At 66.3% G+C, this 27,967-nt stretch overlaps 2 protein-coding genes across 2 annotated transcripts in view; both read left to right on the top strand.

Moving 5' to 3' along the window:
* The window catches only part of NRBP2 (nuclear receptor binding protein 2), an 81,684-nt gene extending 64,107 nt beyond the window's left edge, over positions 1-17,577 (top strand). The window contains exons 15-18 of the mRNA XM_089776079.1: positions 12,446-12,499; positions 14,010-14,073; positions 15,396-15,451; positions 16,280-17,577. Of these exons, the coding sequence (XP_089632205.1) occupies positions 12,446-12,499; positions 14,010-14,073; positions 15,396-15,451; positions 16,280-16,348 (243 nt within the window). The 3' untranslated portion in view covers positions 16,349-17,577. The remainder of the gene's footprint in view (positions 1-12,445; positions 12,500-14,009; positions 14,074-15,395; positions 15,452-16,279) is intronic.
* Positions 17,578-24,902: 7,325 nt separating this feature from the next.
* The window catches only part of PUF60 (poly(U) binding splicing factor 60), a 35,749-nt gene continuing 32,684 nt past the window's right edge, over positions 24,903-27,967 (top strand). Inside the window, exon 1 of the mRNA XM_075919844.1 lies at positions 24,903-25,064. Coding sequence (XP_075775959.1) covers positions 25,038-25,064 — 27 coding nt within the window. The 5' untranslated portion in view covers positions 24,903-25,037. The remainder of the gene's footprint in view (positions 25,065-27,967) is intronic.

Genomic DNA, 27,967 nt, shown 5'->3' with positions numbered 1-27,967 from the left:
GGCCAGGCACTCGGCCTCCGAGCCCGAGAGCAGCGCTAGGTGCTGCACAGACCCAGGCCAGCCGCTCGGCCTCCGAGCCCGAGAGCAGCGCTAGGTGCTGCACAGACCCAGGCCAGCCGCTCGGCCTCCGAGCCCGTGAGCAGCGCTAGGGGCCGCACAGACCCAGGCCAGGCGCTCGGCCTCCGAGCCCGTGAGCAGCGCTAGGTGCTGCACAGACCCAGGCCAGGCGCTCGGCCTCCGAGCCCGTGAGCAGCGCTAGGTGCTGCACAGACCCAGGCCAGGCACTCGGCCTCCGAGCCCGTGAGCAGCGCTAGGTGCTGCACAGACCCAGGCCAGGCGCTCGGCCTCCGAGCCCGTGAGCAGCGCTAGGTGCTGCACAGACCCAGGCCAGGCACTCGGCCTCCGAGCCCGTGAGCAGCGCTAGGTGCTGCACAGACCCAGGCCAGGCACTCGGCCTCCGAGCCCGTGAGCAGCGCTAGGTGCTGCACAGACCCAGGCCAGCCGCTCGGCCTCCGAGCCCGTGAGCAGCACTAGGTGCTGCACAGACCCAGGCCAGGCGCTCGGCCTCCGAGCCCGTGAGCAGCGCTAGGTGCTGCACAGACCCAGGCCAGGCGCTCGGCCTCCGAGCCCGTGAGCAGCACTAGGGGCCGCACAGACCCAGGCCAGGCGCTCGGCCTCCGAGCCCGTGAGCAGCGCTAGGGGCCGCACAGACCCAGGCCAGCCGCTCGGCCTCCGAGCCCGAGAGCAGCGCTAGGTGCCGCACAGACCCAGGCCAGGCGCTCGGCCTCCGAGCCCGTGAGCAGCGCTAGGTGCCGCACAGACCCAGGCCAGGCGCTTGGCCTCCGAGCCCGTGAGCAGCGCTAGGTGCTGCACAGACCCAGGCCAGCCGCTCGGCCTCCGAGCCCGTGAGCAGCGCTAGGTGCTGCACAGACCCAGGCCAGCCGCTCGGCCTCTGAGCCCGAGAGCTGCGCTAGGTGCTGCACAGACCCAGGCCAGGCGCTCGGCCTCTGAGCTCGTGAGCAGCGCTAGGTGCTGCACAGACCCAGGCCAGGCACTCGGCCTCTGAGCCCGTGAGCAGCGCTAGGTGCTGCACAGACCCAGGCCAGCCGCTCGGCCTCTGAGCCCGAGAGCTGCGCTAGGTGCCGCACAGACCCAGGCCAGGCGCTCGGCCTCCGAGCCCGTGAGCAGCGCTAGGTGCCGCACAGACCCAGGCCAGGCGCTCGGCCTCCGAGCCCGTGAGCAGCGCTAGGTGCTGCACAGACCCAGGCCAGCCGCTCGGCCTCCGAGCCCGTGAGCAGCGCTAGGTGCCGCACAGACCCAGGCCAGGCACTCGGCCTCCGAGCCCGTGAGCAGCGCTAGGTGCTGCACAGACCCAGGCCAGCCGCTCGGCCTCCGAGCCCGAGAGCAGCGCTAGGTGCTGCACAGACCCAGGCCAGGCGCTCGGCCTCTGAGCCCGAGAGCTGCGCTAGGTGCTGCACAGACCCAGGCCAGCCGCTCGGCCTCCGAGCCCGAGAGCAGCGCTAGGTGCCGCACAGACCCAGGCCAGGCGCATGGCCTCGGAGCCCGTGAGCAGCGCTAGGTGCCGCACAGACCCAGGCCAGGCGCTTGGCCTCGGAGCCCGTGAGCAGCGCTAGGTGCTGCACAGACCCAGGCCAGGCGCTTGGCCTCGGAGCCCGTGAGCAGCGCTAGGTGCCGCACAGACCCAGGCCAGGCGCTTGGCCTCGGAGCCCGTGAGCAGCGCTAGGTGCTGCACAGACCCAGGCCAGGCGCTTGGCCTCTGAGCTCGTGAGCAGCGCTAGGTGCTGCACAGACCCAGGCCAGCCGCTCGGCCTCCGAGCCCGAGAGCAGCGCTAGGTGCCGCACAGACCCAGGCCAGGCGCATGGCCTCCGAGCCCGAGAGCAGCGCTAGGTGCCGCACAGACCCAGGCCAGGCACTCGGCCTCCGAGCCCGAGAGCAGCGCTAGGTGCTGCACAGACCCAGGCCAGCCGCTCGGGCTCTGAGCCCGAGAGCTGCGCTAGGTGCCGCACAGACCCAGGCCAGGCGCTCGGCCTCCGAGCCCGTGAGCAGCGCTAGGTGCCGCACAGACCCAGGCCAGGCGCTCGGCCTCCGAGCCCGTGAGCAGCGCTAGGTGCTGCACAGACCCAGGCCAGCCGCTCGGCCTCCGAGCCCGTGAGCAGCGCTAGGTGCCGCACAGACCCAGGCCAGGCACTCGGCCTCCGAGCCCGTGAGCAGCGCTAGGTGCTGCACAGACCCAGGCCAGCCGCTCGGCCTCCGAGCCCGAGAGCAGCGCTAGGTGCTGCACAGACCCAGGCCAGGCGCTCGGCCTCCGAGCCCGAGAGCAGCGCTAGGTGCCGCACAGACCCAGGCCAGGCGCATGGCCTCCGAGCCCGAGAGCAGCGCTAGGTGCTGCACAGACCCAGGCCAGGCGCATGGCCTCCGAGCCCGAGAGCAGCGCTAGGTGCTGCACAGACCCAGGCCAGGCGCTCGGCCTCTGAGCCCGAGAGCTGCGCTAGGTGCTGCACAGACCCAGGCCAGCCGCTCGGCCTCCGAGCCCGAGAGCAGCGCTAGGTGCCGCACAGACCCAGGCCAGGCGCATGGCCTCGGAGCCCGTGAGCAGCGCTAGGTGCTGCACAGACCCAGGCCAGGCGCTTGGCCTCCGAGCCCGAGAGCAGCGCTAGGTGCCGCACAGGCCCAGGCCAGGCGCTCGGCCTCTGAGCCCGTGAGCAGCGCTAGGTGCTGCACAGACCCAGGCCAGCCGCTCGGCCTCCGAGCCCGTGAGCAGCACTAGGTGCCGCACAGACCCAGGCCAGCCGCTCGGCCTCCGAGCCCGTGAGCAGCACTAGGGGCCGCACAGACCCAGGCCAGGCGCATGGCCTCTGAGCCCGTGAGCAGCGCTAGGTGCTGCACAGACCCAGGCCAGGCGCTCGGCCTCCGAGCCCGTGAGCAGCGCTAGGGGCCGCACAGACCCAGGCCAGGCGCTCGGCCTCCGAGCCCGTGAGCAGCGCTAGGTGCTGCACAGACCCAGGCCAGGCGCTCGGCCTCCGAGCCCGAGAGCAGCGCTAGGTGCTGCACAGACCCAGGCCAGGCGCTCGGCCTCCGAGCCCGTGAGCAGCACTAGGGGCCGCACAGACCCAGGCCAGGCGCTCGGCCTCCGAGCCCGTGAGCAGCGCTAGGGGCCGCACAGACCCAGGCCAGCCGCTCGGCCTCCGAGCCCGAGAGCAGCGCTAGGTGCCGCACAGACCCAGGCCAGGCGCTCGGCCTCCGAGCCCGTGAGCAGCGCTAGGTGCCGCACAGACCCAGGCCAGGCGCTCGGCCTCCGAGCCCGTGAGCAGCGCTAGGTGCCGCACAGACCCAGGCCAGGCGCTCGGCCTCCGAGCCCGTGAGCAGCGCTAGGTGCCGCACAGACCCAGGCCAGGCGCTCGGCCTCCGAGCCCGTGAGCAGCGCTAGGTGCTGCACAGACCCAGGCCAGCCGCTCGGCCTCTGAGCCCGAGAGCAGCGCTAGGTGCTGCACAGACCCAGGCCAGGCGCTCGGCCTCCGAGCCCGTGAGCAGCGCTAGGTGCTGCACAGACCCAGGCCAGCCGCTCGGCCTCCGAGCCCGTGAGCAGCGCTAGGTGCCGCACAGACCCAGGCCAGGCACTCGGCCTCCGAGCCCGTGAGCAGCGCTAGGTGCTGCACAGACCCAGGCCAGCCGCTCGGCCTCCGAGCCCGAGAGCAGCGCTAGGTGCTGCACAGACCCAGGCCAGGCGCTCGGCCTCTGAGCCCGAGAGCTGCGCTAGGTGCTGCACAGACCCAGGCCAGCCGCTCGGCCTCCGAGCCCGAGAGCAGCGCTAGGTGCCGCACAGACCCAGGCCAGGCGCATGGCCTCGGAGCCCGTGAGCAGCGCTAGGTGCTGCACAGACCCAGGCCAGGCGCTTGGCCTCCGAGCCCGAGAGCAGCGCTAGGTGCCGCACAGGCCCAGGCCAGGCGCTCGGCCTCTGAGCCCGTGAGCAGCGCTAGGTGCTGCACAGACCCAGGCCAGGCACTTGGCCTCTGAGCCCGTGAGCAGCGCTAGGTGCTGCACAGACCCAGGCCAGGCACTTGGCCTCTGAGCCCGTGAGCAGCGCTAGGTGCTGCACAGACCCAGGCCATGCACTTGGCCTCTGAGCCCGTGAGCAGCGCTAGGTGCTGCACAGACCCAGGCCAGGCGCTCGGCCTCCGAGCCCGTGAGCAGCGCTAGGTGCTGCACAGACCCAGGCCAGCCGCTCGGCCTCCGAGCCCGTGAGCAGCGCTAGGTGCCGCACAGACCCAGGCCAGCCGCTCGGCCTCCGAGCCCGTGAGCAGCGCTAGGTGCCGCACAGACCCAGGCCAGGCGCTCGGCCTCCGAGCCCGTGAGCAGCGCTAGGTGCCGCACAGACCCAGGCCAGCCGCTCGGCCTCCGAGCCCGAGAGCAGCGCTAGGTGCTGCACAGACCCAGGCCAGGCGCTCGGCCTCTGAGCTCGTGAGCAGCGCTAGGTGCCGCACAGACCCAGGCCAGCCGCTCGGCCTCCGAGCCCGTGAGCAGCGCTAGGTGCTGCACAGACCCAGGCCAGCCGCTCGGCCTCCGAGCCCGTGATCAGCGCTAGGTGCTGCACAGACCCAGGCCAGGCACTCGGCCTCCGAGCCCGTGAGCAGCGCTAGGTGCTGCACAGACCCAGGCCAGCCGCTCGGCCTCCGAGCCCGTGAGCAGCGCTAGGTGCTGCACAGACCCAGGCCAGGCGCTCGGCCTCTGAGCTCGTGAGCAGCGCTAGGTGCTGCACAGACCCAGGCCAGGCGCTCGGCCTCCGAGCCCGTGAGCAGCGCTAGGTGCTGCACAGACCCAGGCCAGGCACTCGGCCTCCGAGCCCGTGAGCAGCGCTAGGTGCTGCACAGACCCAGGCCAGCCGCTCGGCCTCTGAGCCCGTGAGCGGCGCTAGGTGCTGCACAGACCCAGGCCAGGCACTTGGCCTCTGAGCCCGTGAGCAGCGCTAGGTGCTGCACAGACCCAGGCCAGGCGCATGGCCTCTGAGCCCGTGAGCAGCGCTAGGTGCTGCACAGACCCAGGCCAGGCGCTCGGCCTCTGAGCCCGTGAGAGGCGCTAGGTGCTGCACAGACCCAGGCCAGGTGCATGGCCTCTGAGCCCGTGAGCGGCGCTAGGTGCTGCACAGACCCAGGCCAGGCGCATGGCCTCTGAGCCCGTGAGCGGCGCTAGGTGCTGCACAGACCCAGGCCAGGCGCATGGCCTCTGAGCCCGTGAGCGGCGCTAGGTGCTGCACAGACCCAGGCCAGGCACATGGACTCTGAGCCCGTGAGCAGCGCTAGGTGCTGCACAGACCCAGGCCAGGCACATGGACTCTGAGCCCGTGAGCGGCGCTAGGTGCTGCACAGACCCAGGCCAGGCACATGGACTCTGAGCCCGTGAGCAGCGCTAGGTGCTGCACAGGCCCAGGCCAGGCGCTCGGCCTCTGAGCCCGTGAGCGGCGCTAGGTGCTGCACAGACCCAGGCCAGGTGCATGGCCTCTGAGCCCGTGAGCGGCGCTAGGTGCTGCACAGACCCAGGCCAGGCGCATGGCCTCTGAGCCCGTGAGCGGCGCTAGGTGCTGCACAGACCCAGGCCAGGCGCATGGCCTCTGAGCCCGTGAGCGGCGCTAGGTGCTGCACAGACCCAGGCCAGGCACATGGACTCTGAGCCCGTGAGCAGCGCTAGGTGCTGCACAGACCCAGGCCAGGCACATGGACTCTGAGCCCGTGAGCGGCGCTAGGTGCTGCACAGACCCAGGCCAGGCACATGGACTCTGAGCCCGTGAGCAGCGCTAGGTGCTGCACAGGCCCAGGCCAGGCGCTCGGCCTCTGAGCCCGTGAGCGGCGCTAGGTGCTGCACAGACCCAGGCCAGGCGCATGGACTCTGAGCCCGTGAGCAGCGCTAGGTGCTGCACAGGCCCAGGCCAGGCGCTCGGCCTCTGAGCCCGTGAGCGGCGCTAGGTGCTGCACAGACCCAGGCCAGGCACATGGACTCTGAGCCCGTGAGCAGCGCTAGGTGCTGCACAGACCCAGGCCAGGCACATGGACTCTGAGCCCGTGAGCGGCGCTAGGTGCTGCACAGACCCAGGCCAGGCACATGGACTCTGAGCCCGTGAGCAGCGCTAGGTGCTGCACAGGCCCAGGCCAGGCGCTCGGCCTCTGAGCCCGTGAGCGGCGCTAGGTGCTGCACAGACCCAGGCCAGGCGCATGGCCTCTGAGCCCGTGAGAGGCGCTAGGTGCCGCATAGAGCCAGGCCAGGCGCATGGCCTCCGAGCCCGTGAGAGGCGCTAGGTGCCGCACAGACCCAGGCCAGCCGCATGGCCTCAGGGCCCCTGTGACAAGCCCAGAGCAGAGAGTCGGGTCCTCTCCAAAGCGCTGCCAATCTAAGTCGGAGACGGGCGCTCATGAGCAACCCTCCTTCGCTACACTGCGCTGTGAGAGTGTCGTAACCCAGACGGTGTCCTGGGACAGGGCTGTGGTGCCTGCGTCCCCAGCCTTTGTGGGATGGACCCGTAGCAGCGCCATCCAGAGGGATCCAGAGGGAGCGCCGGTTTGCCCAGGCGATGCCTTGTGCAGTCAGCCCGCACCTCACTTCATGTGCGTGTCGCTTTAGTAATCCTGCCTGGAAAACCCCGGCACGGCCGGGAGCCAGTGGAATCACACCCCTGCGCATGGGCAGCGGGAAGCAAAATGTCTCCCAGGCCACGCACAGAACCCCAGTGGGCCACGCGTGGCCCTCGGGCTGCTGGTTGCCCAGCGTGACGCAGGTAGCTGCGTTCCACCCCGGGTTATTGTGCCCCACAGGCAGCATGGGCAGCAAACCAGGCCCGGCCTTTGGCCTGGCCAACACGGCTGGTCTTGCGGTCGCAGCAACTGTGGCCGAAGCAGAGAGCGATTCCCCGAGCCTGGTGCAGAGCCTCTGGACAAGGAGGCAGGCCCGGCAGCCATGGACTCCGGCACCGTGTGGGCCTGGCCTACGTTAGGTCAGTAGAACTGCTGCCGAGGGGTATGAAAGCTCCGCCCCCGGGAGATCCCAGCAAAGCCACCTGGTCCCCCAGCCCCAGTATTCCCGCGCCGACTCTCAGCCATGGCGCCAGGCGCATCCGAGGGTCTCCGACACCGGGAGAATGGGGGCAGGGCGCTCCCGAGGCAGGCGGAGGTGGGATGAGGGGACAGCTGAAGGGCCTTAGGCATTGTTGGAGACAGGCGGGCTACAAGCGGTGGGTGCTGGGGAGGGAGGCCTTGTCAGAGGCTGGCGTCAGAGAGCAGAAGCAATGTCGTAAACAGATGGGACCCCGCGCCCCACGTGGGGCACCCCAGCTCTGACAAGGCCAGCAGGCGCTGAGGGGGCTCAGAGCCAGGGCACGGGGATGCCTGGGTCTGAGGAGACTACTGGCAGGCCAGAGAGGGCCATGATGGAGGGGCTCAGAATACACACTGGCGTTCACCAGGCATCGGCCAGGCCAAGAGCGGGGCAGGATCCGAAAAGCGCGGACAAGGCCAGGAACAGCGGCAGGTGTCATTGAAACGTAACCCACGGCTTGGGAAGGGCTGAAACCGCCCGTGCTTCCAAATGGGGTTAGGCGGGATTTTCTTGGGGCGGGCCGAGGGCAGGTTACTCCATAGCTGTCCCCTACTCGGCGTTCCTGCATGTTCCCCTCAGTCAGCTAGCGCAGCCTCTGGCAGTGGCAGGCCCTCAGGGGTGTTGAAGTGCGGTTATTCAAGTGACCATGGTGCGCGGATTTCCTGCAGATGCACGTTTACACGGGGGTGAGAGGAGCTGGCCTTTAAGCTGCTTCCCCACAATCACTGGCTCCCATTCCCCCCGCCCTGCTGCTTCTGTACCGAGGAGAGGGGCGGGGGGGGGGTATGCGTGAGCCCTGGCTCCCATTCCCCCAGCCCTGCTGCTTCTGTACCGAGGAGAGGGGCGGGGGGGGGGGTATGCGTGAGCCCTGGCTCCCATTCCCCCCGCCCTGCTGCTTCTGTACCGAGGAGAGGGGCGGGGGGGGGGGGGTATGCGTGAGCCCTGGCTCCCATTCCCCCCGCCCTGCTGCTTCTGTACCGAGGAGAGGGGCGGGGGGGGGGGGGGGGTATGCGTGAGCCCTGGCTCCCATTCCCCCCGCCCTGCTGCTTCTGTACCGAGGAGAGGGGCGGGGGGGGTATGCGTGAGCCCTGGCTCCCATTCCCCCCGCCCTGCTGCTTCTGTACCGAGGAGAGGGGCGGGGGGGGGGTATGCGTGAGCCCTGGCTCCCATTCCCCCCGCCCTGCTGCTTCTGTACCGAGGAGAGGGGCGGGGGGGGGGATGCGTGAGCCCTGGCTCCCATTCCCCCCGCCCTGCTGCTTCTGTACCGAGGAGAGGGGCGGGGGGGGGGGGTATGTGTGAGCCCTGGCTCCCATTCCCCCAGCCCTGCTGCTTCTGTACCGAGGAGAGGGGCGGGGGGGGGGGTATGCGTGAGCCCTGGCTCCCATTCCCCCCGCCCTGCTGCTTCTGTACCGAGGAGAGGGGCAGGGGGGGGTATGCGTGAGCCCTGGCTCCCATTCCCCCCGCCCTGCTGCTTCTGTACTGAGGAGAGGGGCGGGGGGGGGGGTATGCGTGAGCCCTGGCTCCCATTCCCCCGCCCTGCTGCTTCTGTACCGAGGAGAGGGGCAGGGGGGGGTATGCGTGAGCCCTGGCTCCCATTCCCCCCGCCCTGCTGCTTCTGTACTGAGGAGAGGGGCGGGGGGGGGGAGTATGTGTGAGCCCTGGCTCCCATTCCCCCCGCCCTGCTGCTTCTGTACCGAGGAGAGGGGCGGGGGGGGGATGCGTGAGCCCTGGCTCCCATTCCCCCCGCCCTGCTGCTTCTGTACCGAGGAGAGGGGCGGGGGGGGGGGTATGCGTGAGCCCTGGCTCCCATTCCCCCCGCCCTGCTGCTTCTGTACCGAGGAGAGGGGCGGGGGGGGGTATGCGTGAGCCCTGGCTCTTTCCACCCTGCCCTGCTGCTTCTGTACCGAGGAGAGGGGCGGGGGGGGTATGCGTGAGCCCTGGCTCTTTCCACCCTGCCCTGCTGCTTCTGTACCGAGGAGAGGGGCGGGGGGGGGGGTATGCGTGAGCCCTGGCTCCCATTCCCCCCGCCCTGCTGCTTCTGTACCGAGGAGAGGGGTGGGGGGGGGGCGGGGGGGGGTATGCGTGAGCCCTGGCTCCCATTCCCCCAGCCCTGCTGCTTCTGTACCGAGGAGAGGGGGGGGGTATGCGTGAGCCCTGGCTCCCATTCCCCCCGCCCTGCTGCTTCTGTACCGAGGAGAGGGGCGGGGGGGGGGTATGCGTGAGCCCTGGCTCCCATTCCCCCAGCCCTGCTGCTTCTGTACCGAGGAGAGGGGGGGGGGGTATGCGTGAGCCCTGGCTCCCATTCCCCCCGCCCTGCTGCTTCTGTACCGAGGAGAGGGGCTGGGGGGGGGTATGCGTGAGCCCTGGCTCCCATTCCCCCAGCCCTGCTGCTTCTGTACCGAGGAGAGGGGCGGGGGGGTATGCGTGAGCCCTGGTTCCCATTCCCCCCGCCCTGCTGCTTCTGTACCGAGGAGAGGGGCGGGGGGGGGGGTATGCGTGAGCCCTGGCTCCCATTCCCCCCGCCCTGCTGCTTCTGTACCGAGGAGAGGGGCGGGGGGGGGGGGGTATGTGTGAGCCCTGGCTCCCATTCCCCCCGCCCTGCTGCTTCTGTACCGAGGAGAGGGGCAGGGGGGGTATGCGTGAGCCCTGGCTCCCATTCCCCCAGCCCTGCTGCTTCTGTACCGAGGAGAGGGGCGGGGGGGTATGCGTGAGCCCTGGCTCCCATTCCCCCGCCCTGCTGCTTCTGTACCGAGGAGAGGGGGGGGGGGGGTATGGGTGAGCCCTGGCTCCCATTCCCCCCGCCCAGCTGCTTCTGTACCGAGGAGAGGGGCGGGGGGGGGGGGGTATGCGTGAGCCCTGGCTCCCATTCCCCCAGCCCTGCTGCTTCTGTACCGAGGAGAGGGGCAGGGGGGGAGGGGGTGAGCCCTGGCTCCCATTCCCCCCTGCCCTGCTGCTTCTGTACCGAGGAGAGGGGGGGGGGGGGGGCATGGAGCCCTGCCCTGCTGCTTCTGTACCGAGGGGGGGGGGGGGTGGGGGCCCAGGGGGAGGGGCGGGGGGAGGGGCTGGTGGGGGGGGAGGGGTGGGGGGGTATGCGTGAGCCCTGGCTCTTTCCACCCTGCCCTGCTGCTTCTGTACCGGGGGGGGGGGGGGGGGGTATGCGTGAGCCCTGGCTCTGTCCACTGGCTCCCGTTCCCCCCGCCCTGCTGCTTCTGTACCGGGGGGGGGGCGGGGGGGGGGGTATGCGTGAGCCCTGGCTCTTTCCACCCTGCCCTGCTGCTTCTGTACCGGGGGGGGGGGGCCGGGGGGGAGGGGAGGGAGAGGGGGGGGGCTGGGGGGGGTATGCGTGAGCCCTGGCTCTTTCCACCCTGCCCTGCTGCTTCTGTACCGGGGGGTGGGGAGGGGGGGGGGAGGCAGCCCTGGCTCTTTCCACCCTGCCCTGCTGCTTCTGTACCGGGGGGTACCGGGGGGGGGGGCCGGGGGAGAGTATGCGTGAGCCCTGGCTCTTTCCACCCTGCCCTGCTGCTTCTGTACCGGGGGGGGGGGGCCGGGGGAGAGTATGCGTGAGCCCTGGCTCTTTCCACCCTGCCCTGCTGCTTCTGTACCGGGGGGAGGGGGGGGGGGGGGCTGGCTCTTTCCACCCTGCCCTGCTGCTTCTGTACCGGGGGGGGGGGGGCCGGGGGAGAGTATGCGTGAGCCCTGGCTCTTTCCACCCTGCCCTGCTGCTTCTGTACCGGGGGGGGGGGGGGGGCTGGCTCTTTCCACCCTGCCCTGCTGCTTCTGTACTGGGGAGGGCCGGGGGGGGGTATGCGTGAGCCCTGGCTCTTTCCACCCTGCCCTGCTGCTTCTGTACCTAGGAGAGGGGTGGGGGGGTATGCGTGAGCCCTGGCTCTTTCCACCCTGCCCTGCTGCTTCTGTACCTAGGAGAGGGGTGGGGGGGTATGCGTGAGCCCTGGCTCTTTCCACCCTGCCCTGCTGCTTCTGTACCGGGGGGGGGGGGGGGGGTATGCGTGAGCCCTGGCTCTGTCCACTGGCTCCCGTTCCCCCCGCCCTGCTGCTTCTGTACCGGGGGTGGGGGGGGAGGGTATGCGTGAGCCCTGGCTCTTTCCACCCTGCCCTGCTGCTTCTGTACCGGGGGGGGGGGCCGGGGGAGAGTATGCGTGAGCCCTGGCTCTTTCCACCCTGCCCTGCTGCTTCTGTACCGGGGGGGGGGGCCGGGGGAGAGTATGCGTGAGCCCTGGCTCTTTCCACCCTGCCCTGCTGCTTCTGTACCGGGGGGGGGGGAGCTGGGGGTACCGGGGGGGGGGGCCGGGGGAGAGTATGCGTGAGCCCTGGCTCTTTCCACCCTGCCCTGCTGCTTCTGTACCGGGGGGGGGGGGGGGGCTGGCTCTTTCCACCCTGCCCTGCTGCTTCTGTACCTAGGAGAGGGGTGGGGGGGTATGCGTGAGCCCTGGCTCTTTCCACCCTGCCCTGCTGCTTCTGTACCGGGGGGGGGGGGGAGGGGGTATGCGTGAGCCCTGGCTCTGTCCACTGGCTCCCGTTCCCCCCGCCCTGCTGCTTCTGTACCGGGGGTGGGGGGGGAGGGTATGCGTGAGCCCTGGCTCTTTCCACCCTGCCCTGCTGCTTCTGTACCGGGGGGTGGGGGCCGGGGGAGAGTATGCGTGAGCCCTGGCTCTTTCCACCCTGCCCTGCTGCTTCTGTACCGGCGGGGGGGGCCGGGGGAGAGTATGCGTGAGCCCTGGCTCTTTCCACCCTGCCCTGCTGCTTCTGTACCGGGGGGGGGGGGGAGCTGGCTCTTTCCACCCTGCCCTGCTGCTTCTGTACCGGGGGGGGGGGGGCCGGGGGAGAGTATGCGTGAGCCCTGGCTCTTTCCACCCTGCCCTGCTGCTTCTGTACCGGGGGGGGGGGGGGGGCTGGCTCTTTCCACCCTGCCCTGCTGCTTCTGTACCGGGGGGGGGGGGGCTGGCTCTTTCCACCCTGCCCTGCTGCTTCTGTACTGGGGAGGGCCGGGGGGGGTATGCGTGAGCCCTGGCTCTTTCCACCCTGCCCTGCTGCTTCTGTACCGGGGCGGGGGGGGGGTATGCGTGAGCCCTGGCTCCGTCCCCACCTCTTGGGGAGGGCAGGCTGCTCTGTCTCCCCATGCGCAGCACAGAGCCCAGACTTCTCAAGGCCACGGTCGCAGCCCTAGCTGGGTCTGGCCGTTCCTACGGGGAGGGGAGGGGAGGCGGCTTTAGGTGGCCAGCAGGCCGTGGGTGTGGGGTGCAAGTCGGAAGGGGAGGCCAGGGATCTGGGAGAGCCAACGTGCCCTGTGCTGCCCCCATGCCGATGCTGCCTGGTCTCTCCTAGGTGGTGCAGATGCAGTGTAGCATGGAGCTGAATGAAGAGAAGGCCCAGTGGCACGTAAGTGACCGGCCCAGTCCAGAGCCCTCTGCCTGCCTGTCCTGCCCTTTCCCTGACCAATGGCTGCCAGGACGCTTACTAGTGGCAGGCAGAGGCAGGATCGGGCCCTGTGCCGGGCGCCGCGCTAGCAAGGCAGGTGGGCGGCAGGGTCTGGGGAGGGGGAGGAGCCACTCTTCGAAATGTCCCACTAACAAATGGGTGCGCTTGGCTTTGTAGTTCCACAAATAAACACCCAGCCAATGTGGCCCCTGCTCCCGTACCCCCAGGGGATTCCCCAGGCTTCCCCCTCAATGAGGACGGTTGGGGTGGCCACGGCGGGGTCCCCCAAAGCGTGGGACTGGAGCACATGCCCCAAATCATCTGAAGGGGACGGCTCTGCTTGTAACTGGGCAGAGCTCTGAGCTTGGAATAACAGACCCGCCAGTGGGCCGGGGGACAGGGCGGTGCCTGGGAAGTTGGATGTGGAGAGATTGGGGGATTGGGAGAGGCACATCAGACTGAGTCTGCCATGAGGTATGGCAGCCCCAAGGCCAATGGGAGCATGCAGGAGTGGGGAGGGGAAAGCCGCTGGATCCTGCACCTGGCTCCGAGTCTGTCAGTCCAGAGGCTTCCCATGCTGGATCTGCAAGGGAGAATCCCTCTTTCCCAGGGCCCTGGGGAGGCCCCAGCTGGGATCCTGCATTTAGCTCCAGGTGTGTCAGTCCCAGACATGTTTTTCTTCACTCAGTGCAGTCAGCCTGTGGAACTCCTCGCCAGAGGATGTGGGGAAGGCCAGGACTTTAACAGGGTTCAAAAAAAGAGCTAGATAGATGCATGGAGATTGGGTCCATCAATGGCTGTTAGCCAGGCTGGGTAGGAATGGTGGCCCTGCCTCTGTTTGTCTGCAAATGGGCGACGGGAGGGATCACGTGACCATTTCCTTCTGGTCACTCCCTCTGGGGCACCTGGCATTGGCCCCTGTGGGCAGGCAGGAGACGGGACTGGATGGGCCTTTGGCCTGACCCAGGATGGCCGCTCTTATGTTCTGCCCTGGAACAAGGCGGGGCTGAGTCCCCTGCTCCGCTGGAAACCCTGGCCGTCTCTTGGGGATTCTGTGGTGCCAAAGGGACAGAGCCGTGGGCTGTGGCTCTGCTTTAGAAAGAGGGAGCCAAAAGCAGGGTCTGGCGTTAGTGGGCAAGGAGGTTCTGACCTGCGGCTCGTGTACTATTGCCAGAAGGACGACACTGGGGCTCGGTGTCCTCTGCGAGGAACTCCAGGGCTCTCACTGCAGCCTGGAGCGAGAGCGGGGAGGGGAATCCGGATGGTTGCACTGGGCGCCAGGCAAGCTGTGACGGAGGAAAGGGCACGTTCATTCCAGGCAGGCCCTTCAGAGGGCAGGTCTGACTAGCCACCCATGATCTCTTGCAGCAAGTCCACCTGCTCCTCCCAGCAGGTTCAGGTGTGAGATTCCTGTTTGCCTGCTAAGGAGCAGCTGATGCTCTTTCTAATAGGCTCTCTCTTCCTGCTGCAGCTCACGCTCTTGCTAACCCTGGAGGACAAGCTGCACCGGCAGTTAAGTTACGACCTGCTGCCAAGTAAGTTTACTGATGAGTGTCGTGCCTGCTGTTGGCCTGGTCGCTGTGCGCAGAGTCTCAGGAAGACAGGCCTTCCCCCAGAGAGCTTGCAGGCTGTGTGCAGCCTGGTTACTCTCCTCCCTCTGCTGGAAAAGGCAGACTGATCCCTGCCACTCAGATGCAGGGTCCTGCCCACCTGAGGCCCCAGAGCACTGGGTGTCTGGCGTAGGGATGTGATAGAGCAGTCGATTAACCGATAAGCATAAGCGTATAGGTTAGTGCTATCGACTGCATGCATCCCTCCCCGCCCGCCTGCCCATTTTTTAGCAGGCTGGCCAGAAGTTCTGGTTTGAAATGGGTCCGGGACCTACCCCTGCTGCGGCTCTGCATTGAAGGGGATTAGGCACTGGGCGGGCAGGCAGCCCTGCTCAGTTCCGGCTCACACCAGGTTGGGGAGCCCAGACCCACCCTAGAGAGGGGCTGCTGCCACCCTATGCTGCTGCCTCTTTATCAGAAGCAGGAGCACGGAGCGACAGGCTGGTTTTTAAACTGGTTCCCCTCATGGATCTGCTCCTGCCTGGCACCCGGCACTTCTGCCTCTTCTACAGAGGCAGCAGCACGGAGCAGCAGGGATCCTCAGGAGGCGAGGCTGGAGCGCACTGGCTGCCAGCCCCACCCCGAGGACCATCGACTAACCGATAGGAATTCAGGAGGTCACTCGACGATGTAATTAGCCGACACTGAACATCCCCAGTCCGGAGCTCGCAGCCCTTGGAAAGTGCGTGCTGCCGGGTTAGAATTTCACCCCTCACCACAGCCTGGTGCCCAGCTGCGAAGCGCCGGGGAAGCAGGAGAGTTCTCCCAAGACAGCAGCCGTCATCTGCAGCTTTCGTGAAAGGGAAGAGACCTCGGGAGGGTGACGAGCAGCCCTTGTCAGGTGTCAGTTTCCTGGCCATTCATCCTGGCTCAGCTGCAGAGCCTGGGGTGGGTCTCTTCAGAGCATGCCCGGTTCAAGCCCAACTCGTGGGGAGGACAGGAGCTCCACCCAGCCCCACGGGACCAGGGATCTCCAGGCACCAGGTTTCTGAGTCAAAAGGAGCCAAGCATCTCCAAGCAGCATCCTGCTGGGACGGCCACTTTGCCTCGTTCCACCCAGCCCTTGGGGCTCCCCTCCACACTGTCTGCCCCAGAATCACATGGGCCAGTGCTCACCGGGCATATTCCCAGAGCCAAGCGCATTGGCAGCAGCTTCCTGCTGGGCTGTGTGCCAGGAGAGGTGCTCTCTGGAGGGAACGCCGGCCTTCATGAATTTCCCATTCTCACAGTTAACCCTGTTTCTGCAGCTGACAGTTCCAAGGGCTTGGCCTCAGAGCTGGTACACTACGGATTCATCCACGAGGTGAGCTCCTCCCCTTGCCTTGCGAGGCTGCGGGTGCTTCCGGCAGGGCCCTCTCCTTCTCCACCACTCCCTAAGCCTGGGGGGCACAAGGGCCCGGAGCTGCGGCGGGTACTCATGTATATTCCTAGCTGAGCAGCTTGTTCTTATGGCTGCGGCCAGGGTCAGACAGGACCCGTTAATAGTTGCATGATGAACCCACTTTTCTTTTTGCCATGGGGCCACCTTTTGTCTACCTGCTGTGCTCCAGCCTGGCTCCAGTGACTGTAGCCATGTCATTCTGGTGAGTGGGACCAAATTTAGAAAGATTCTGGAGTACAAAACCAGAACAGCTGCCTACATTAAAGAGCCCAGATGAGACTTTGTGACCTCCAGAGGCAACCAGTTCCCACACCACCAAACAGCACGGCCCTCTTCCGACCCAGGGAGGGCCCTGCCAGGTCAGCCGTCCAGAGTCAGGAGACGGCAGACGCTTGGAGTCGCAGAGCAGCCTGCAGAAGCCATGGCTAGGGGGAAGCAGACACACTTTGGGGGGGATGGTGTTGTTTTAGCCATGAGTTGGGGATTCAGAGATTGAAAGTGAAGTCTGGGAGACTTCCTCATTCTAAATCCTGACCCTCCCCAGGCTACCTCAGGGTCCTCTGGCAAACAGCTTTATCTGCAGAGCACTTGTGAGATGGTGCATTTATACTTCGTTCCTGGACAGTCTCCTGAGCATGTGGCCCATATAGCACACAGGTCACCTGCCAAACTGAGCGTGGACAAGGACAGGGTTCTGTGGCACGTGCTCTCAGCTGCAGCAAGCCTAACCCACTTTAACCTTTCTGCTAGGATGACTGTGAAATGCTGGCCAACTTCCTAGAAAATGCCTTCCACAAGCACCGACCTCCCCCCTTGTGAGCCACCTGATGAGTTCTGGGCAGACGGGTCCACCCCATGAGGATGGGAGCTGCACCAGGCCAGAAGGAATCAGACTTCCTGCTGCAGGGGACGCTTGCCGTTCAGGCCCCGCTGTGTCTCTGCTGGCCTGCGGTTCAGGTGACAGTGGTAAGAAGAGGAAGGACCAGCAAACTTGAGACCTTTGGCACGTGTCGTGGTTACCGGAACCTACCAAGGCTGTCTTCTCTAGTCTCTGCTTATGAGGGAAGCCAGGGCAATCTGCGGTGGTTGTAGTAGTGGAAGATTGTGCAGGAAGCTTCTGGCTGGCAGGGTTTTTGAAGAAGCAAAGCTGCTGCAAGAGCCCACAATCAGTCATTTACCTCTGGGGGCAAGAAGCACTTTCCCCGAGGGCCCCAGGGGCCATCCCATCGCCCCCCAGGTGGAAGTGATCACAGCAGGGAGTGAAAAAGAGGGGGGAGTGCAGGCTTGGGAGGATTTTGAGCAGTTTCCCATTAGCTGTATTCCACCCCTTTTCCAGGTCTGATTCCTCCTGCTTTGGTGGATTTGCCCAGGCAAAGGGGCCATTGTGATGCCTTATTACAAGCACTGGGCCCCCAGTGCTAAGCTGAGGAGAAGCCATTGTGAGTTTGACTGACATGGCACGGGAAGAAACCACAGGAATCCCGAACAATCAGGTAGTTGATAAAACATGGACCAAGAGAAGAACCACTGGTGCTGAGCACAGCCTCTCGCATTCCAGAATTTGTCTTTTAGCCTTCCACAAAGTCCCTGAGTCCTGGGGGCAGCCCAGAGATCTCTCCCCTCCCTGCTTCCCCTGCGACATGTGAAATTTCCATTATTCACTGGGAGAATGGGGGCAAGTAGCTCCTGACTTGTCAGCTTGGAGATTGGTGTTGTCTGCAACTGGGAATTCTTTGTGTACCAAACGCTGCTGCTTTGCCTACACCTCGCTGCTCTGAGTGCTCTGTTCACACTGTGCCACATGGCCCATGCTGCATGCGACGCTGGCTTTTTCACACCGCGCCGGATTCCCTCTCTAGTACTGGCTGCGTGTGCTTTGCCGTGCAGCATGGACAATCGCGCAGTATGCTGAGTTTGCAATGCTAAGGTGCTTTGCCAAGCTCTGCTAGCTGCTTTGCTTGTGGGTTTCCCAAGCTGTGCTGATGTGCTGACTTTGCAGATTTCAATAAATCCGTTGCCAAGAACAACCCCCATCACAGCACAGATAACTGAGCAAGTCATCAAGTCTTTGTGGATTGGCTTCTCTCTCCATTACACAGAAAAGGGGTAAGGTAGCTTCCTCCTTGTCCAATTGGCTTATCCAGAAAGTCAGGTACACTGAAAAGCTGAACAAATTAGGTGGAGAAACATTTTCCTGCTGCTCAGTTCTGCTTGTGCCAGCACAAGTCTGGGCATACGCCTATGGAAACACTGAACAGTTTCCTTGTGTAGTGTCTGCTTCCCATCCCTGCTGGAGCAATTCGCTGTAGTTCAGCCCTAAGATTTCCCCGTGCGGATTGCTTTGTGCATCTGACAAGTTACAGCTTGATTTCTCAGAGGACTTTCCTCCCAGTGACTCTGCAGTGATGTATTCGCTAGCGAACCTCTGCACACAGCACAAAGCACAGGATGCATTAGGCAAGCACCAAGGATGGCCCCAGGTTGAGGAATGAATCTCAGCTCCCTGGTACAACCCAACCAAACCCAGCAGCCAGTCTGGGCAGCACTGCAGACTGTGACGTGTCTTTCCCACCACGCCCCCCTCCTCCAAAGTATTTTGTTCTGGTGGAAGAACTCCCTACAAGTATCCAGTGCAAAAGACCCCAAAGGGCTCAGCTCCAGAGTCTGTGTCTCTAGACAAGAGCTCCCGACGTGGGAGGAGCTAGGACCACTCCCACCATGTTCGTATGCAGTTCCCTCTTATGGTAACAAGCAGCAGTTCCCGCTCACCGGTCTGCGGGGGCTCTGGGGGCCGGGCTTGGGGTACACTGCCCATGGCTGTTGGGAGAGGCGTGTCCTGCCCCCCCCTCAGCACTGGGCAGAGGCAGTGTCCTCCTAGATGTGGAAGAGCAATTCGCTGTGTAGCGGGAGGGCCGCACACAGCCTGGCACAGCAGCACAGGGCTAGGTGAGGGAGGCTCTCAAAGGCAGGGGAAAGCACTGGGGGGCTCTAGGGATGATATTGGGGGCTGGCACAGGGAGGGAATATGGGGGGTTGGGTGCAGTGTTCCCGCTAAGATTTCCCATCTGGGAGCGGAGTGAGTTTTGTCTTGTGCACCAGCATTGACATCATGTGCGTTTGTTGGGCTGTGCACCGCTCTGGCCCCCACCAGTTACTAACACACGCACACGGTTTAAATCGGTATAGAAGAACAAATACTAACCCAAGGGATAATTAACAAGGTGCATGGCAGGGGCAGGGCTGAGGCACCTAGCATTCTATTTCAAGAGTGCAATGTGATTTGCTTTTGTGAGCCTGTGGATCATGCTGCAGGTGCGGAAAGGAGCGTCCGAAAGGAAAACTTGTAATTCTATGTGAGAATAGAGGGACTGAGTCCCACTCTACTAACTCGTTAGGTCTGCCAATCTTTTGCATCTGCCATTGAACATCATGCTGGCCAACTTGCTTTCTTTCACATTCACATGACCATTATAGCAGGGGTCAAAGAAGAGCTAGATACATTCAAGGAGGACAAGCCCATCAATGGACAGGAATGGCGGCCCTAGCCTCTGTTTATCAGAAACCGGGGATATGACTACACTGCGCTTTTTTGGGAAAAGGCGGTTTTCTGAAAAAACTTCAATTACGTCCACGCTGCAATTGCGTTCATTCGAAAAACCAAAGAACAGAGGGGTTTCTCCGACACTGGTAACCCTCTTGCTACGAAGAAGCCTTTTTGCGAAAGAGCTCTTTTGGAAAAAGGCGTGTGTGGACGGGGAAGAGGGAGTTCTTCTGCAAGAAGAGGGAAGAGGAAAAAGCACAGGTGCTCTGGTGGCCATTCCGCCCATAGGAATCACAACTTACATGCGAGATAGCATCCGTTCAGTGTGGACGCTGTCTGTCGAAAAAGTAGATCACTTTTTTGATGCCCTTTGGAGCTGTGTCTACACTGGGCCACTTATTCCAGAAAATCAGCCGCTTTTCCGGAATAAGCTGCGAGCTGTCTACACTGGCCCTTGAATTTCTGGAAAAGCAACAATGCTCTACTGTACAAAATCAGCCGCTATTCCGGAAAAACTATTCTGCTCCCGCTCGGGCATAAGTCCTTATTCCAGAACACTGTTCCGGAAAAGGGCCAGTGTAGACAGCACAGTAGTCTTTTCCGGAAAAAAGCCCCGATCGCGAAAATGGCGATCGGGGCTCTTTTCCAGAAAAGTGCGTTTACATTGGCCACAGACGCTTTTCCGGAAAAAGGGCTTTTCTGGAAAAACAGCCTGCCAATGTAGACGCTCCTTTTCCGGAAAAACTGAAAACGGAATAGTATTCCATTTTAAGCAGTTCCGGAAATTCATGCCAGTGTAGACACAGCCTGGCAGAGTGGCTGCTCTCTTTTGGAAGTTTTTTTGGACGATCTCTTCCAGAAAAGCTTCTTCCAAAAGAAGCCTGCAGTCTGGACATAGCCTGGGTGTGGGTAACAGCGATGGGATTACTAGATGGTACCTGTTGCTGGTCACTCCCTCTGGGGCACCTGGCATTGGCCACTGTGGGCAGACCGGACTCTGGGCTGGATGGACCTTTGGGCTGACCCCGTCTGGCCAATCGTATGTGCATGCATGAGATGCTGAGCTGGATCTGAATTTTGATTTTACTTCTACCATTTTGCCCCAACTGTGACCCAAGCTCTTCTGAAAAGCCAGTGTGAGTAGATTTGTAGGTTATAAAGTCAGAAGGGCCAACTATGAGAATGTAGTTCAGGGGTTCCCAAATTGCGAGTAGGGACCCAAAGATGGGCCATAGCACAGCCCCAGGGGGGAGGGCAAGTGGCTACACCAGGCACTTTGTGCAGCCAGCTCAGTTTCTGCATGTGGGCTGGGTTGGGGAGGATGGGAGAACAGCTCATGATCCTGGAAGTGCTCAGCACATGCTTGTTGTCTCAGAGGTGGGGCTGAGCATCTACATGCGCTGCTCCTGCCTCCAGCATTGGCTAGGAACTCTGGCTAACAGGGCCTGCAGGCAGGGTCATCATGTGGAGACCCTCTGCTCCCCGCCCAGGGAGAATGTGTGCCGGCTACTTCTGAGACTGCTGCACCGTGCACTACGAGCTTCCCATGACAAGCACCACCAAGCTGGAGACCATAGCCAGCGCCCCACAGCCCCTACTTACCCCAACCCCCAGCCCCACCCAGAGCCCCCTCCCAGAGCCAGCCCCGTGCACCCCAACGCTCAGCCCCTTCCTGTCCCCAAACTGCCACCCAGAGCCTGCACCCTGTATCTCCTCCTGCATCCCAACCTCCTGCACCAGGCTAACCCAGAGCCAGCCCGGTACACCCCAGCCCTCAGCCCCTTCCTGTCCCCACACTGCCGCCCGGAGCCTGCACCCTGTATCTCCTCCTGCATCCCAACCTCCTGCACCAGGCTAACCCAGAGCCAGCCCGGTACACCCCAACCCTCAGCCCCTTCCTGTCCCCACACTGCCGCCCAGAGCCTGCACCCTGTATCTCCTCCTGCATCCCAACCTCTTGCACCAGGCTCACCCAGAGCCAGCCCCGTGAACCCCAACCCTCAGCCCCCTCCTGCCCCCACACTGCCGCCCAGAGCCTGCACCTGTATCTCCTCCTGCATCCCAACCTCCTGCACCAGGCTCACCCAGAGCCAGCCCGGTACACCCCAGCCCTCAGCCCCTCCTGCCCCCACACTGCCGCCCGGAGCCTGCACCTGTATCTCCACCTGCATCCCAACCTCCTGCACCAGGCTCACCCAGAGCCAGCCCGGTACACCCCAACCCTCAGCCCCCTCCTGCCCCCACACTGCCGCCCGGAGCCTGCACCTGTATCTCCTCCTGCATCCCAACCTCCTGCACCAGGCTCACCCAGAGCCAGCCCGGTACACCCCAGCCCTCAGCCCCTTCCTGCCCCCACACTGCCGCCCGGAGCCTGCACCTGTATCTCCACCTGCATCCCAACCTCCTGCACCAGGCTCACCCAGAGCCAGCCTGGTACACCCCAGCCCTCAGCCCCCTCCTGCCCCCACACTGCCGCCCGGAGCCTGCACCCTGTATCTCCACCTGCATCCCAACCTCCTGCACCAGGCTCACCCAGAGCCAGCCCGGTACACCCCAGCCCTCAGCCCCTTCCTGCCCCCACACTGCCGCCCGGAGCCTGCACCCTGTATCTCCTCCTGCATCCCAACCTCCTGCACCAGGCTCACCCAGAGCCAGCCCGGTACACCCCAGCCCTCAGCCCCTTCCTGCCCCCACACTGCCGCCCGGAGCCTGCACCTGTATCTCCACCTGCATCCCAACCTCCTGCACCAGGCTAACCCAGAGCCAGCCCGGTACACCCCAACCCTCAGCCCCCTCCTGCCCCCACACTGCCGCCCAGAGCCTGCACCTGTATCTCCTCCTGCATCCCAACCTCCTGCACCAGGCTCACCCAGAGCCAGCCCGGTACACCCCAGCCCTCAGCCCCCTCCTGCCCCCACACTGCCGCCCAGAGCCTGCACCTGTATCTCCTCCTGCATCCCAACCTCCTGCACCAGGCTCACCCAGAGCCAGCCCGGTACACCCCAACCCTCAGCCCCCTCCTGCCCCCACACTGCCGCCCGGAGCCTGCACCTGTATCTCCTCCTGCATCCCAACCTCCTGCACCAGGCTCACCCAGAGCCAGCCTGGTACACCCCAGCCCTCAGCCCCCTCCTGCCCCCACACTGCCGCCCGGAGCCTGCACCTGTATCTCCTCCTGCATCCCAACCTCCTGCACCAGGCTCACCCAGAGCCAGCCCCGTGCACCCCAGCCCTCAGCCCCCTCCTGCCCCCACACTGCCGCCCAGAGCCTGCACCCTGTATCTCCTCCTGCACCAGGGTCCCGCAGAGCCAGCCCCGTGCACCCCAGCCCTGAGCCCCCTTCTGCCCCCACACTGCCGCCCGGAGCCTGCACCTGTAGCTCCTCCTGCACCAGGGTCCCGCAGAGCCAGCCCCGTGCACCCCAGCCCTGAGCCCCCTCCTGCCCCCACACTGCCGCCCGGAGCCTGCACCTGTATTTCCTCCTGCACCAGGGTCCCGCAGAGCCAGCCCCGTGCACCCCAGCCCTGAGCCCCCTCCTGCCCCCACGAGCCTGCACCCTGTATCTCCTCCTGCACCAGGGTCCCGCAGAGCCAGCCCCGTGCACCCCAGCCCTGAGCCCCCTCCTGCCCCCACACTGCCGCCCGGAGCCTGCACCTGTATCTCCTCCTGCACCAGGGTCCCGCAGAGCCAGCCCCGTGCACCCCAGCCCTGAGCCCCCTCCTGCCCCCACACTGCCGCCCGGAGCCTGCACCTGTATTTCCTCCTGCACCAGGGTCCCGCAGAGCCAGCCCCGTGCACCCCAGCCCTGAGCCCCCTCCTGCCCCCACACTGCCGCCCGGAGCCTGCACCTGTAGCTCCTCCTGCACCAGGGTCCCGCAGAGCCAGCCCCGTGCACCCCAGCCCTCAGCCCCTTCCTGTCCCCACACTGCCGCCCGGAGCCTGCACCTGTATCTCCTCCTGCACCAGGGTCCCGCAGAGCCAGCCCCGTGCACCCCAGCCCTGAGCCCCCTCCTGCCCCCACACTGCCGCCCGGAGCCTGCACCTGTATCTCCTCCTGCACCAGGGTCCCGCAGAGCCAGCCCCGTGCACCCCAGCCCTGAGCCCCCTCCTACCCCCACACTGCCGCCCGGAGCCTGCACCTGTATCTCCACCTGCATCCCAACCTCCTGCACCAGGCTCACCCAGAGCCAGCCCGGTACACCCCAACCCTCAGCCCCCTCCTGCCCCCACACTGCCGCCCAGAGCCTGCACCTGTATCTCCTCCTGCATCCCAACCTCCTGCACCAGGCTCACCCAGAGCCAGCCCGCTACACCCCAACCCTCAGCCCCCTCCTGCCCCCACACTGCCGCCCAGAGCCTGCACCTGTATCTCCACCTGCATCCCAACCTCCTGCACCAGGCTCACCCAGAGCCAGCCCGGTACACCCCAACCCTCAGCCCCCTCCTGCCCCCACACTGCCGCCCGGAGCCTGCACCCTGTATCTCCTCCTGCATCCCAACCTCCTGCACCAGGCTCACCCAGAGCCAGCCCGGTACACCCCAACCCTCAGCCCCTTCCTGCCCCCACACTGCCGCCCGGAGCCTGCACCTGTATCTCCTCCTGCATCCCAACCTCCTGCACCAGGCTCACCCAGAGCCAGCCTGGTACACCCCAGCCCTCAGCCCCCTCCTGCCCCCACACTGCCGCCCGGAGCCTGCACCTGTATCTCCACCTGCATCCCAACCTCCTGCACCAGGCTCACCCAGAGCCAGCCCCGTACACCCCAACCCTCAGCCCCCTCCTGCCCCCACACTGCCGCCCAGAGCCTGCACCCTGTATCTCCTCCTGCATCCCAACCTCCTGCACCAGGCTCACCCAGAGCCAGCCCGGTACACCCCAACCCTCAGCCCCTTCCTGCCCCCACACTGCCGCCCGGAGCCTGCACCTGTATCTCCTCCTGCATCCCAACCTCCTGCACCAGGCTCACCCAGAGCCAGCCCGGTACACCCCAGCCCTCAGCCCCTTCCTGCCCCCACACTGCCGCCCGGAGCCTGCACCTGTATCTCCACCTGCATCCCAACCTCCTGCACCAGGCTCACCCAGAGCCAGCCCCGTACACCCCAACCCTCAGCCCCCTCCTGCCCCCACACTGCCGCCCGGAGCCTGCACCTGTATCTCCACCTGCATCCCAACCTCCTGCACCAGGCTCACCCAGAGCCAGCCCCGTACACCCCAACCCTCAGCCCCCTCCTGCCCCCACACTGCCGCCCAGAGCCTGCACCTGTATCTCCTCCTGCACCAGGCTCACCCAGAGCCAGCCTGGTACACCCCAGCCCTGAGCCCCCTCCTGCCCCCACACTGCCGCCCAGACCCTGCACCTGTATCTCCTCCTGCACCAGGGTCCCGCAGAGCCAGCCCCGTGCACCCCAGCCCTGAGCCCCCTCCTACCCCCACACTGCCGCCCAGAGCCTGCACCTGTATCTCCTCCTGCACCAGGGTCCCGCAGAGCCAGCCCCGTGCACCCCAGCCCTCAGCCCCCTCCTGCCCCCACACTGCCGCCCGGAGCCTGCACCTGTATCTCCTCCTGCACCAGGGTCCCGCAGAGCCAGCCCCGTGCACCCCAGCCCTGAGCCTACAACCCACCCGGGCCCTCTGCTCCTACCCAGCCCTTAGCTGCTTGCAGGGGCTGGCACGTGCGACTCAGCCTCCGGCCCCTCTCGGCCCCCGTACTCGCTCTAGGGCGGGGCTTCTCGCTAACGCCAAGGCTGCCAGCGCCTCCTATGGCCCGAGGGGCGGGGCCTGAGCCCGACAGCCCGCCTCTGCGCGCGCCCTAGTGCTGCCTCCCCGGCCGTAGGCACATCTCGCGAGAGCTGCCGTCTGCGGCCACAGCGGGTAAGGTCCCGCGAGAGCTCCGCGCCGCGCACGCGCTGGCCTTGCGCGAGCTTCCCGCCGAGGAGGAGGCGCCGGGGCCGGGGCGGCAGGACAAGATGGCGACGACAACGACGATCACCCTGGTGAGCGGCTCTTCTCGCGCGGGGGGGCCCGTCCGCCTGGGCCCCCTCAGGCCTGCGGGGGGGGGGTCTCCCGGGCCCCTCCGCCTGGGCCCCCTCAGGCCTGCGGGGGGGGGTCTCCCGGGCCCCTCCGCCTGGGCCCCCTCAGGCCTGCGGGGGGGGGGGTCTGCCGGGCCCGTCCGCCTGGGCCCCCTCAGGCCTGTGGGGGGGGTCTCCCCGGGCCCGTCCGCCTGGGCCCCCTCAGGCCTGTGGGGGGGGGGTCTCCCCGGGCCCCTCCGCCTGGGCCCCCTCAGGCCTGCGGGGGGGGGGTCTGCCGGGCCCGTCCGCCTGGGCCCCCTCAGGCCTGTGGGGGGGGGTCTCGCCGGGCCCGTCCGCCTGGGCCCCCTCAGGCCTGGGGGGGGGGTCTCCCCCCCCCCCCCCGCCTGGGCCCCCTCAGGCCTGCGGGGGGGGGGGTCTGCCGGGCCCCTCCGCCTGGGCCCCCTCAGGCCTGCGGGGGGGGGTCTCGCCGGGCCCCTCCGCCTGGGCCCCCTCAGGCCTGCGGGGGGGGGTCTCGCCGGGCCCCTCCGCCTGGGCCCCCTCAGGCCTGCGGGGGGGGGTCTCCCGGGCCCCTCCGCCTGGGCCCCCTCAGGCCTGCTCGGCCTCCCGCGGCCTGGGAACGGCGAGAGGGGCCCGCGCCCTGCGGTCCTTCCTCAGGCGGCCCGAGCTTGGGGCGGGGAATGGTGCGTCCGGCCCCGGCGGGAGAGGATCGGGGCCTGCGTGTAGCGCCTGGTCCGGCACCTCCGGGGCCACCGAGTCCAGGCCCCCCCCCCCCGGGCCAGGGCTTCACACACCGCCCCCCCCCCGGGCCAGGGCTTCACACACCGCCCCCCCCCCCCCCGGGCCAGGGCTTCACACACCGCCCCCCCCCCCGGGCCAGGGCTTCACACACCGCCCCCCCCCCCCGGGCCAGGGCTTCACACACCGCCCCCCCCCCCCCCCCCGGGCCAGGGCTTCACACACCGCCCCCCCCCCCCCCCCGGGCCAGGGCTTCACACACCGCCCCCCCCCCCCCCCCCTTCACCACCGCCCCCCCCCCCCGGGCCAGGGCTTCACACACCGCCCCCCCCCCCCCCGGGCCAGGGCTTCACACACCGCCCCCCCCCCCCCGGGCCAGGGCTTCACACACCGCCCCCCCCCCCCCCCCCCCCCCCCCCCCCTCGGGCCAGGGCTTCACACACCGCCCCCCCCCCCCGGGCCAGGGCTTCACACACCGCCCCCCCCCCCCCGGGCCAGGGCTTCACACACCGCCCCCCCCCCCCTCGGGCCAGGGCTTCACACACCGCCCCCCCCCCCCTCGGGCCAGGGCTTCACACACCGCCCCCCCCCCCCTCGGGCCAGGGCTTCACACACCGCCCCCCCCCCCCTCGGGCCAGGGCTTCACACACCGCCCCCCCCCCCCTCGGGCCAGGGCTTCACACACCGCCCCCCCCCCCCCCCCCTCCCGCCCCCCCCCCCCCCCCTCGGGCCAGGGCTTCACACACCGCCCCCCCCCCCCCCCCTCGGGCCAGGGCTTCACACACCGCCCCCCCCCCCCCCCTCGGGCCAGGGCTTCACACACCGCCCCCCCCCCCCCCACGGGCCAGGGCTTCACACACCGCCCCCCCCCCCCCTCGGGCCAGGGCTTCACACCCCGCCCCCCCCCCCCCTCGGGCCAGGGCTTCACACCCCGCCCCCCCCCCCCTCGGGCCAGGGCTTCACACCCCCCCCCCCCTCGGGCCAGGGCTTCACACACCGCCCCCCCCCTCGGGCCAGGGCTTCACACACCCCCCCCCCCCCGGGCCAGGGCTTCACACACCGCCCCGCCCCCCCCCCCCCGGGCCAGGGCTTCACACCCCGCCCTGCCCCCCCCCCCCCCCCCCCCCCGGCCAGGCCAGGGCTTTACACACGGCTAGAGATGGGACCCCCCAACCCATCCCGGCCAGGGCTTTACACACTGCTAGAGAAGGGACCCCCCCCCCGCTAATCCCCCGGCCAGGGCTTTACACACCGCTAGAGACAGGACCCCCCCCCCCCGTCCCGGCCAGCACTTTACACACCGCTAGAGACTGGACCCTCCCCCGTTAACCTGTCCCAGCTAGGGCTTTACACGCCGCTAGAGACAGGACCCCCCTCCCCGCGAACCCGTCCCGGCCAGGGCTTTACACACTGCTAGAGATGGGAACCCCGCCCCCCTCTCCCTCCCCTCTCCAACCCATCCTGTCCCGGGCTTTACACACCGCTAGAGACTGGAACCCCCCCCCGCTAACCCGTCACAGCCAGGGCTTTACACACTGCTAGGATGGGACCCCCCACTGCTAGAGACGGGACCCTCCCCCGCTAACTCGTCCTGGCCAGGGCATTACACACTGCTAGAGACGGGATACCCACGCCCCCCCCCCCCCCGCCTAACCCGTCCCAGCACTTCTCCGCCCTCCTAGGGAAACAGTTTTCCCAATCTCCAATCTAGACCTCTCCCGCTGCAACTTGAGACCATTGCTCCTTGTTCTGCCCCCACCGAGAACAGCCTTCCTCCCGCCTCTCTGCAACCTCCCTTCAGGAACCTGTAGGCTGCTCTCAAATCCCCCCTCACTTTTCGCTTCTGCAGACTAAATATGTCAATTACTAAATAGTACTATTTCCTTGTGGTTTCCCTTATTTGAACTTTTCCTGAATGTGTATTTGCAAAGTTTACACTGCTGCAAAAGTCTTAATTTTCTTCAAAATACATGGGGTCTGAGGCGTCAGCATTCACCCTTTTTATTACTATTTTCATAGGTCTTATATTGTCTGTCAGTATTACAGCTGTTAATGTTTAACCTGGTAGGCATCACCCCATAATGGTTGAGGCTCACTGGTTAAAGTTAACAGGTGGGGGTTGGAGCAACTCC

This window comes from Pelodiscus sinensis, chromosome 2 (genome assembly GCF_052426305.1).
Source record: "Pelodiscus sinensis isolate ZL-2025 chromosome 2, ASM5242630v1, whole genome shotgun sequence".
Taxonomy (NCBI): domain Eukaryota; kingdom Metazoa; phylum Chordata; order Testudines; family Trionychidae; genus Pelodiscus; species Pelodiscus sinensis.
This window is presented reverse-complemented; position numbering and strand designations above follow the sequence as displayed.